The sequence below is a fragment of the Schistocerca piceifrons genome, chromosome 2, assembly GCF_021461385.2.
Source record: "Schistocerca piceifrons isolate TAMUIC-IGC-003096 chromosome 2, iqSchPice1.1, whole genome shotgun sequence".
NCBI classification, from domain to species: domain Eukaryota; kingdom Metazoa; phylum Arthropoda; class Insecta; order Orthoptera; family Acrididae; genus Schistocerca; species Schistocerca piceifrons.
Window position 1 is genome coordinate 13,165,119 of NC_060139.1, and position 12,294 is coordinate 13,177,412.

At 43.5% G+C, this 12,294-nt stretch overlaps 1 protein-coding gene across 1 annotated transcript in view; it reads right to left on the reverse strand.

Annotated features, from left to right (window-relative positions):
• Nucleotides 1-12,294, reverse strand: part of LOC124777597 — a 313,220-nt gene that overhangs the window by 16,720 nt on the left and 284,206 nt on the right. Inside the window, exon 11 of the mRNA XM_047253060.1 lies at nucleotides 9,045-9,267. Coding sequence (XP_047109016.1) covers nucleotides 9,045-9,267 — 223 coding nt within the window. The remainder of the gene's footprint in view (nucleotides 1-9,044; nucleotides 9,268-12,294) is intronic.

Here is a 12,294-nt window from a genome sequence, read left to right on the forward strand (position 1 = left end):
AGATATAATATCATTCATCATTCTATCATCAAACAACAACAAAATAATAACTGAATTATGAATTAAATGTTATATTTTTCAAAGTATGTCATCAATAAATTTTTACTAACCTTTCTATTGATTCAAATAACATACCAAGTAAGTTGGGAAAAAAACCATCAATAATAGACTATTGTTTACAATTACAGATGCTTCAGTTCATTTCTGAATCCTTGATCTCATAATAACTTCAAGATGAATCAACTGCCTAATGTTAACAACAATGTGAAATATCACCCCAGTTATGGCTATAACTTATTGTATTTCATTAAGAAGGTTTATCTTTACTGTTACTATTCTCAGAATTACTATGAAGGCCTTAGATGGTTTGAATGGAAGATAACTGTGATAACTTGTAGCATACTCTACAATTAGAAGCTTAGGATTATAAACTGCAAGAGAAGTATTTGAGAATTCTACTTCTTTGTTTCCTCAGTACTGAGAGTGATTATAGTCTTTGTAGTCAAATAAAAAGTATTTTTCATACATTAATTTTTCTCAAATGTAAGTGTGAAACAACGATTAAATGTATAATATTTCTATCCTTACTATCATTTTGTTGATCACCAATATTTCCACGATTCTTACCAAAATTAATTTCTGTATAGTTAGGAGCGCAAAGCAAACAGTAACCCTAAACCTTGATAACAATTATAGTACTACTAATTTATTGTTACATTATGCTATTGTATACAGATTAGATTTTCACTTTTAGTTGTGTTTTGTACAGAAAATTTTTAATCAATAGGCTTTAAATGATAAATATTAAATATCATTCTACCAAATCCAGTTAAAAGCTCAACACTAGTATCAAAGTTAACATCTACTTTAATCTCCTTTTTTAGGAACTCTAGTTAAAAAGACTAATAACCTGCAATTTTTTGTGTTTAATAATTTCTTTTGGTCCCAATTGAAAATTTACATTGGAAATTTACACTTGCACAATTAAAGTCTACAGTTACAATTCGGTACACAGCCTAATTTAGGAAAGCAAGGAATAGTGTTATAAAAATTATGCTTATGAAGCATCAAGACATTTGTTAACTCTAGAATTTTTTGGGAGCTTGAGCAGGATTATTAAAAACCTCAATTACACCGACTTATTCCATTAACAACTGGAGCACCAGTTACAGTATTCTCTCATGTAAACAATAAGTTTTTACTTTTACCTCCACTGTGTTTTTTCCTCTCTCTTCGCCTTTAAGGTTGTATTGTTTATGGAGGAGCTTTGACAGATTTTAAATTACCTTATCACACTTATCTGGTGTTCGTTCAACAATATGTGCAGTGAAATTTTTTCAAAAGCAATTAATACATTATTATTTTTATAGTCATTTGCTAATAAATACGTTCTTACCGTCGGTTTTACTACCTGCACAGGCACATGCTTCGCTATAATACTAACCGACCAAAGCTGAAATGCATAGTTATTTGGTCCTGCAGCTGGTCACGTCGCACTCCTACACAAATCTCTGTTGTGCTTCTTTCGTCCACCAAGAGCTAACACTCAAATTTATTTCTGGCATTTATCACTATTTCTCATATTGAAAGAGATGAAATTAAACTTTTTGGAACATTACAAACCATTTGTGCTGCATTATCAACTAGATTAATATGAAGCAATGCAAAGTCCATGTTAAAGTAACAGCAGTATTGTGAAAAAGTACACAGCTACTCATTGTAAAGATGATATGATATGATGTGATGCAGACAGGGGCAACTAAAAGACTGTTAGGCATTTGAGTTTTTGAACAATGCAAGCAAGTGTACCTCATCCACACATGACCACTGGACAGTTTGCAACTACGTCATGTTGAATGGGAGGTGCATTATAGGGTCGGGTGGGGAAGGGTGAGGGAAAGCAGGTTACTGGAGGAGGGGGACGAAACTGGCACTGCTTGGCTGACCATATAGGGACTAGATGATCACAGGACCAGCTGTGACGTGGTGGTGGGGGTGGGGGGGGCGAGTGGTGGGTAATGGGGAATGGATAAGTAGAAGGGCAGAAGGTGGAAATAACAATGGGTGTGCTGGCAGAGAGCAGTGCACAATGAGTGGGGGATGGGTGAATTTGGAGGAAGTAATAGGACAGGGGAGGGCAGAGACTTTTGAGTGGAGAGTGTGGGGAGAGTTCATTACTGCAGGTTGAGCCTGGGGCGATTTCTGGATGGATAGTGTACTACAGGGATAACTCCTGTCTGTGCAGATCAGAAAAGTTGGTAGTATAGTGGAGGATGCAAACGTTCAGGTTGTGAAGGTGTCATTGAAATAAGAAATGTCATGTTTAGCTACATGCCATAGGGCAAAACTTTTTACACTTGGTCAGAATCTGGTGGTGGCCATTCATCCTGGCATATGTCAGATTGGTAGTTACACTAATGCAATAAGCTATGCAGTATGTGGGATAGATTCCTTCACAGATGTCCCAGCCACTGATGAGGTAGAGTAAGTTTATGAAATAATTGGAATATGAAGTGCTGAGTGGGCGGATTGGGCAGGTCTTGCACCTGGATCTTCCACAAGAATGCAACCTCTTTGGCAAACAACTGGAATTGTGTGTAGCTTCAGGAGGCTGGCAGGTCGACATAAGGGCACATTAGGAGGTGTGCAAAGGAGTCTGGATCTCTCATTTCAGGGAATGGTAATACATAATAAGGGCCCTGGTGCAATATGTGGTTCAGCTGTTTCAGTCTGTGGTGATACTGGATGATGAAGGGAGTGCGCCTTTAGAGGTATCTCTTGGGATTGGTGAGTGTATTAAGGTACGTGGGTTATGGCACAGGAAATCTGTTTTTGGATAGGTCTGAGGATCTGCCTGTGAAAGTCTTTGTGAGACCTTCAGCATAGTGGGCGAAAAAGTTCTCGTCACTGCAGATATGCTGTCCCATGGTTGCCACAGTGTACAGGATGGATCTTTTGGTGTGTAAGTTTTGGCAGCTGTCGAAATGCAGACATTGTTTCTGGTTGGTTTGTTTAATGTGCACAGGTGTGAGCATGGATTCTTCAGAGAGGAGGAGGTCAACATCCAGGAATGTGTGACGCTACATTGAGGAGGACGAGGTAAATTAGATGGGGGACAAGATGTTCAGCTTCTCTAGTAGGATAGGTTGTCTTAGTCCTGTGACCACATTGTGAAAGTATCATCAATTAACCTGAAAGAGACCAGGTTTTGTGGTTTTTCGAGATAGAAAGGTTTCCTCTAGACAGACCAAAAACATGACTGGATAGAAAAGTTTGATGTATGTGCCCATGACTTAGCCATGGATTTGTTTGAATAACTATCCTGCAAAAGAGAAGTAGTTGTATATTAGGATACAGTCAGCAAGGTGTATAAGGAATGAGGTTTGGTGTCTGAAGGTAGTGTTCAATAGCAGCAAGAGGGACACTGGCGTGTAGTGAAGTGGCATCAACTGTGATGGCTAGAGATCCACGATATAAAGAAGTGGTAATGATGGAGACTTAGTGAAGGAAGTGGTTGGTATCTTTGATGTAGGAGGCTAGATTTCAGGAAGTTGGTTGGAGGTGTTGGTCAATAAGGGCCAAAATTCTTTGAACAGGCGCGCAAGAACCAGATTCAATCGCGTGTCAAGGATTTTTGGGCTTGTGGACTTTTGGAGCATGTATAAGATCAGTGTGTGAGGTGTCACAGCATAAGAGTAGGGTTACAGATTCGAGAAAGAGGTTCTGGGAGGGTTCTAAAACTTTAAGCACAGATTGGAGATTATGCTGGACTACTGGGATTGCATCGCTTTGACAGTGCTTCTAGACAATTATCAGAGTACTTCTGTGAGGCAGAAGTCTGTCTGCTTGTGGGGTGATTAGGTCGAAATCTGATTTGAGGCTGTGTGTGTGTAATTTCTTCTGCTGAATGGATGGTTTTCTTAGGAAAGGACCAGGGAAGGATGGTGAGGCAAGATTTTAGGTAAGGTGATTCTGGAAGGTGACCAGGGAGTCGTTAGGTGACAGAAGGGGAGGAACACAATTCGATGTATGAACAGGGAGGTACAGGGTTCAATGTTGACATTAGATTGCCTCTGGTTGGAGGGACTGGAGACAAAGCAATGTTTATTCTGCAGGGATCAGGAGAAGGCCAGAGGTCTTTGACAAGTCCAGCGTGGTTAAATTTGGGTGTTGGGCTGTGAGTGGAGACTTTGGATAGGACAGAAACTTCTATGGCTCAGGATTTTGGTAGAAGGGTTAACAACAATGTTCTTGGATTGTTTGGTCTATGAAGTTTGGGAAGTGTAGGTAAGGAGTTTAGGGTGATGTGGCAAGATCGAAATATCAATTATGCAATTACTGGGTGGTATGAGGGTTTGGTGAGGAGGAACACTGCAGGTTGAATAGGGACTGAATGCTGGTGCTCGAAGGTGGCAGTAGGATTTAAGCAGGTTGGATAACTTTTGGAGTGTTCTTCAGGTGCTGGAATTCAAGGGAGTCGATTTCAGGGATGTGTGTCGCACTGTGTTAGAACATAGATACTTTATTTCAATTTCTGCATCACTTTCCAGTTGATCTAGACTCCTCCCTGCACCATGAATCTTTCTGAGCTACATGGATTAGAATTATCCTTATAAAATGTTCTCCGGAAATCATCCCAGCCTCAGCATATGGTAACCCACTGGGCCCATAGCCTCCACCCAACAGTTTCTGCCTTCTCTGTCGTACTACGTCCTCCTAGCTCATGTACCCTCACTCTTTTTGTACACTGCTCCCTGGCAATACACAAACATTTCTTTTCCCCTTCTTTGCTCTTTCTCTCCTCTCTCCATTTCCATCTCCTCTCTCGTCCTTCACAACCTCTCAGCACTGTACTTGGAAGCCTTGTCCTGACAGCATCTAGTACATGTACACTCCATCAGACAGTACCAACTTATTTCGAACCCCCTCCCCTCAGACACCCCACCTCCCACAATCAGCACCATGTATACCTCACCCTTCCCCACCCCTCCTCTTCCTGCTGCTTTTGTTCGACATGACGGAGTTTCATTTTTGTTGGAGCAACTATAGACAGCTGTAGCGAGTCCATGGGGTGTGCATGATTGTGTGTTTGAGTGAGTGTATATGTGTGTGTGTGTGTGGATGTGTGTGTGTGTGTGTGTGTGTGTGTGTGTGTGTGTGTGTGTGTGTGTGTGTGTGTGTGTGTGCTCATGTGTGTCTTACTTTCTGAAGAAAGCTTTGGTCAACAGCTCAAGTGTTTAACAACCTTTTCATCATTCCTGCCTGCAACTCAACATGCCATCTATACAGTGGGTATCGGTCTATTCGTTTTATAATATTGTTCATATTCCAACGTGGCCATTTTATTGTTTGATTTTGCCTAACAGCTGTTTTTCATGCAAAAACAGAATGAAGTATTTGTTTGCAATTATTCTCTAAAGCATTATTCGAATTAATGTCTGTTCGCCAACTTCTTTCCTGTGGTTTTTCCTCGCCTTCCAAACAGCACATGTGCTGGCATCCAAACCACACTATGAATGATCTTAATGGTGCAAGGCCATGTGAGCACACGGATTATTGGGGCAGTATTTTATGTCCGAAGTTCTTACCTCTGATGATTATGATTACTCCTCTTGATCTCATTTCCTCTCATACTCACGTATTTTCGTGTATTATTTTCCACACCTCACTGTGTCAGACGAACATGTGAACCATGTTCTCAGTCGTACCTTTTTCTTCCCTAATCCCAACACACTCATTCTCTCATACCTAATCCGTTCCGTCCTTTTCCCTGCGTTTCTGGACTCTATTTCACGTTTTTGGGTGTGTTTGTAGTATTTTAACATGTTGTGTTTTAACGTGTTTGTGCTTATTTTTGCGCATTTCTATGTATATTTATCCGTCTTATTGTGTTTCCTTCTCAACCATCTCCTATATTTTCCGTTTCCCCAACTCCATCGCTTCCACGATGGGCCACCGCACCATATTTTTGGACCAGTTCAAAAAAGTATCCCTTTCGCTGGGTGAAACACAGCCTCACGTTCTGTTCTCCAAATGCTGTCTAAACCGTGAAATAACACCCAACTTCTCCCTAATGCCCTTTCAAACTGAAAATCAGATTTTCTGATTCCTCCAGTCCCTGTCCCTCACAAACCTGGTGTAAAGACTTCTTTGCTGCCAACCCCTCCAAATAACGCCAATCTAATACCATTGAACCCAGTCTCTCTGGACTCATACCACCATCCAAAATTAACACTCCCCAGTTCCATCTGACCATCCCCTGGTAACCTACAAAAATTATTTATTTACATCTTGGCCTCACAATGCTTTCGCAGGTCCATTCCTCCGATCACAAACCTCTCAGCAGAAGAAAGGAGTGACATAAATAGCCTCCAATCAGATACCGCCTAACCTTCAGGCAGAGATTCCACTGCTGTTCTTATGAACCATGTTAACTCCCTGGAAGTGGCCCTCTGCCATTGCTCTGCCTTTTCCAGCAATCAGCTGTGCCAGAATGATCCCATCCCAAAAGTTTAACGTAACCTCCAGCTCATGTTAAAGCGTGACACCTTCCTATGCAAAAATGTTTATGGTCCATTTAGAACCAACTTCCCTATCCTCCCAAAACCCTGGTCTATTTCAGGATCATTAATGATACCATCACAATTTGGTCTCAAGGCTAAGACATCCTATTCTCATTCCTTCACAAGATAAACACCTCCTCTTCTACCTGCTTCCGCTACTCCTCCTCAACCCAGCTCAACACCTTCATGGATGATGACCAGTTCCGCTCTGATGGCTCCATGTAAGCGTTTGTCCACATTAAACCCATCAACCATCAAAAGTACCTGCATTTTGAGAGTGGCCATCTCAGAGAACCAGACGCCCTGGGGACAGCATATCAAAAGTGACTATGACTCCTTTGTTAAGACGCTGAAGGTCTCACAAAGGCCTTACTGGGCAGGCACTATCCACCTGACACAGTGCGCAAACAGATTTTCCATGCCATAATTCCTGGCACCTCTATCATCCCACCACATCAAAGAATTAGGTAGAAAGGAGCGCACCCTACATCACTCTGTACCACCCCAGACTGGAACAAGCCCTTCAAGGCTTTATCTACTATCATGCCCCAAAATGTAGGTCATCCTACCTCTCGTGGTGCACTCTCATGATGAAAGGTGTGATGAAATAAATGAGCACCCCTAATGTTGTGGCTCTAACGGCATCGAGGTAGTTTCATCATAAATAAATATTTATGATACAGCTGAAGTGGTCATTTTCATAGTGATACATTACTAAAGCCACAGGTGCCGACATTACAAAATTTTTTGCCTCCTAAAGGGGAGTCCCGTCCCACGTCGATCTCCACAACTGCTAGTCCATCCCTAAGCCACGCACAATCTGAACCCCTTGCAACATGGATCTTTTTGAAAGGTGCAAAACCTGCTCAATCCAGCTCTCCAGCATTTCCTACTACATTCTTGATGCAGGTTTATCCTACTGCGGGAGAAGCCAGGCCAATCATGAAAGCAGCTTCGTCATACACCAGCTCTGCCGGTATGACTAGCAACCATAAATCCACCTAGATGAATGACCATGGCCAAATTGAGTCTAAGTGCAAAGCGGGCTACCCTTTGGTATATCGTACAGCAGAACATATGCAGCACAACATAATATGCGTGAGTCAATGATGGCTTCACAATCTGGGCCATATAGATCCTCTCCTCCACCACCAGCTTTTCAGAAGTCCGCAGATGGGATTTAGCCCTACAACACGTTTTCCACCCAAATAATCTCCCTGATCTCAACCTCCAATAACCTACTGCCCCCACAGCCTCCACTCAACAGTTTCTCCAACCTCTGCTTATTACCTCCTCCCAATTCACATCCCATTATCTTCACTCTGCACTGCACTCTGGCTGTAACCCACCAGTTTTTCCTCTTCTATGCTTCTCTTCTCTTCTCCTCACCATTTCCCCCTCTCCCTCCCCCAACAGCCCACCAACACTGCCCCTGGCTGCCAGGTCGTGCTACTATCTAGTCCCAGCACACTCCACCAGGGAGCCTCTCTGTACTCTGCTTTCCGACCTCCTTCGCACACCACTCCAGACCGCTGCTAAAGTTGAATGTGACAGAGTTCCATTGTGGCCAGAGTGGTTGAAGATAGTGGTGGTGTGTGCGTCATTTGCTTCCTGAAGAAGGCTATGGCCAGTCTGTCTTCTAGGACAAATCAGTGTCATGTCTGGCTCATGTGTTTCTCCAGAACCCAGATAAATGTTCTCCAAGTTGCTAGTGTTTCCATTCTTCGGTACACAATTCATGTTACGGTAATACAGCATGTCATATCATATTTGGAACTGAAATTATTATTTTGTTCTCTAAGTGTGAGATCATTTCGCCTGTCAGCATGTACCTTGCATACCAAGTGGTACACATCCGCCGTGACATTTTTCCCTGATGAAATCAATATTTCTGAGGGAAGGTTGGTTATCCCTGGTGCTTTGCTTCGACGTACGTCTTTCAGAACTTTGCGAAATTCTTCTCGCAGTAACATGTCTCACCTCTCTCCATTTACTTCCACTTACCTTTCCACACAATTGTCTTGAAGTTTGTATCATTAGCACAGTCCTCTATGTATCTCCTACATGTTCCAGCCTTCCCATGTTTGCCTTCTACAGGTATTCCGTGTTAGCTCTTAATAGTCATACGTGCTTTTTCTTTTCCAACGGACTATTTCTCATATCAGCAGCATGTGCCTTGCACATATTCCTGCAACTTTCCATTTAGCCTGTAACTGTTCCTCCTTTGTCGTGTTGCGCTTTCTGATAGGCTCTTTATTTTCTGCTTTTCTCTACTTCCTTTTCTCGTCTGCTAAATTAAAATGTTTATATGTATTCTTAAGGTTCGAGATATTTTGCCGCTGCAGTATGAGTGAGAAAAATTAATGAAGGTAATGTATTTATAATAGTATTATCGTGTACATAGAATGTAATGCAGTATAAAGGAGTAAAATGAAGTATCCTTTTTGGAGTACAGAAAGGCGAGAATTGTTACCAGCTTACCCAGTACAGACGGCTGCTGCAGCCACTTTCGGATCATGACGTTCTCCGGCTGAGAAGGCAGCGAGTCGTTCTCCCACTTCCAGAGGACACGCTGTGGCAGCTGTCTGAATACCTGCAGGATGTCCTGGATCATCTCAGGTGGGAGGTTAGTACTTTTCACGTTCGAACCGAGGCTGAAGTAGATCACACCATGCTCTGCTCCATCCAGGAACTTCTGGATATCCTGTGATAAACAAGACCATTAAAGAAGACGATATATTTCTTTAATTTCGTAAAAGTTTCTGATAGGAAAAATTATCCGGTGATCTTATTTATATTCTACAATTTTATCTCCATCACATAAGTGCTTGGTGTCTGTTCTTTCAGGCGTGTCAGAAAGAAGAGGCACCATGTTGAATCCGTAGCTGTGACACATATTGTGTAAACATAAGGTGGAGAGGGGCGAAAGGAAAAGGAAAGGGAAGGAATTATTGATGTCAGCTGGATCAGACGTTTATGTGGGAATCAGTGCATGTCAGAAAGAACAGACACCATATATTCATCCAACTGATTCCCCTAGATTGGCCGTGAATCCACCACCTTCCAGTACAGACGCACAGTTACGTTCGACCTCCTGTGGCAACCACAAAGTAGTGAGCATGGAGGACATGGACAGCGACTGAGAATACACTACACGATCAAATGTATGTGGACGCCGGGCTGAAAATGACATACAAGTTTGTGGTGCCCTCCATCGGTAATGCTGAAATTCGAAAAGGTGTTGGCCCACCCTTAGCCTTGACGACAGCTTCCACTCTCGCAGGCGTAGGTTCAATCAGGTGCTGGAAGGTTTCTTGGGGAATGGCAGCCCATTCTTCATGGAGTGCTGCACTGAGGAGAGGTGTCGATTGCGGTCGGCGAGGCCTGGCACGAAGTCGGCGTCCAAAACATCACCAAGGTGTTCTATAGGATTCAGGTCAAGACTCTGTACAGACCAGTCCATTACAGGGATGTTATTTTCGTGTAACCGCTCCGCCACAGGCGTGCATTATCAGCAGGTGCTCGATCATGTTGACAGATGCAGTTGCCATCCCCGAACTGCTCTTCAACTGTTGGGTGCAAAAAGATACTTAAAACATCAATGTAGGCCTGTGCTGTGATAGTGCCACTCAAAACAACAAGCCCCTCCATGAGAAACACGACCACGCTACACCACCACAGCCTCCGAATTTTACTGTTGGCACTACACACGCTGACAGACGACTTTCACTGGGCATTCGCCAGTCCCACACCCTGCCATCCGATCGCCACGTTGTGTACCGTGATTCGTCACTCCATATAACGTTTTTCCACTGTTCTGTCATCCAATGTTTACGTTCCTTACACCAAGCGTGGCGTCGTTCGCATTTGCCGGCGTGATGTGTGGTTAATGAGCAGGCGCTCGACTGTGAAATCCAAGTTTTTTCACCTCCCGCTTAACTGTTACAGTACTTGCAGTGGATCCTGATGCAGTTTGGACTTCCTGTGTGATGGTCTGAATAGATGTCTGCCTGTTACACATTACGACCCTTGTCAGCTGTCGGCGATCTCTGTCAGTCAACAGTCTCTGTCATTCTTTTGTGCTGTACGTCCTGAGCCCTCTGCTGAAACTGCTATCGAATTCGCACCATTGCTTTTAGCCAATAGCGGGCACGGGATACCAATGACGTTTGTGGACGCTGGAGTGTTCTGCAGAGCTGAACACAGTTGCTTCTCTCTCTTGTAATGCAGTCCTCGAGCGGAACAGACGTCCTTTTGGAAGGCAGAGCCTCTGGCTCCGCTTTTCACGACCGGCCACGAACATAAGTTAACATGAAGCGCTTCCCATTCCGTTGCCCATTTTAATTAATAGTTCGACCTAAACCTGTTAACTTCCGACCCTGAGGCGCGCCCTTTGTACTCCGTATATTGAAATACCAGGTTATCAAAAAATCTGTATAAATCTGATAACTCAATAAACCACAGAATAATGTAGATAGAGAGGTAAAAATTGACACACATGCTTGAAATGACATGGGGTTTTATTAGAACAAAAAAAGAAACAAAGTTCATAAAACGTCCGACAGATGGCGCTGGACAGCAAAACGTCAGTGACTGTGCATGACAATCGTGTATAAAAGGAGCTGTAATGAGAGAGAGAATCAGATGCGCCAGCAGTCACACAGCACGTTGACGTTACCTGAAAAGGCGCTTTTAGTGAAGCTGTATTATCAGAATGGGGAATGTGCTAGTTCAGCGTTATGATACTATCACCATAGGAAGGGGATTCGAACGGGTAAAGGTCTGTTGAGAAATGCAGCTGCACCGAGAATGATTTTTAAGTTCGAAGCCACGGGTTGTTTAGACGATAGACCCCATAGTGACCGACCGAGCACAAGGCGTAATGCTGCTGAGACAGTTCAGGAAGAAATGGAGACTATAGCAGGTTTGTCTATGCATGGGGAAGTCAGCGCTCGTGCAATCGCACGTCGCACCGGAATTCCATACACTACTGTTTGGAAGGCACTGAGGCATACCCTCCGATGCTATCCGTACAAAATCCATCAGCATGATGAACTGTTAACTGCAGATTTAGTGAAGCGGAGGGCATTTGCGGTGTGTGCATTTCAATAGATGGTGGAAGATGATGATTGGTTGACTAACGTGTTGTGGACCGAAGAAGCTCAATTCACCCTCCGAGTGTCTATCAACGCCCACAACTGCAGAATTTGGGCTACCTAAAATCCTAGAACTGTCGTGGAAACTCCATTGCACGACGAGAAAGTCACGGTATGGGTTGGATTTACCACATCTACAGTTATCGGGCCTTTTTTCTTCGAGGAAATGCGTGATTCTAGTTTTGTAACTGCTACAATTACGGGTGAGAGGTATGCCGATACGTTACAGAATCGCATCATCCCCAGCCTGGCTGATAAACGCCTGCTGGAACGCACGATGTTTATGCAGGATGGCGCTCCACCCCATATTGCTAGACGCGTGAAAGATCTCTTGTGCGCGTCGTTTGGTGATGATCGTGTGCTCAGCCGACAGTTCCGTCATGCTTGGCCTCCCATGTCCCCAGACCTCAGTCGGTGTGACTATTGGCTTTGGGGTTACCTGAAGTCGCAAGTGTATCGTGATCGACCGACATCTCTAGGGATGCTGAAGGACATCATCCGACGCCAATGCCTCACCATTACTCCGGACATGCTTTACAGTGCTGTACACAACATTATTCCTCGATTACAGCTAT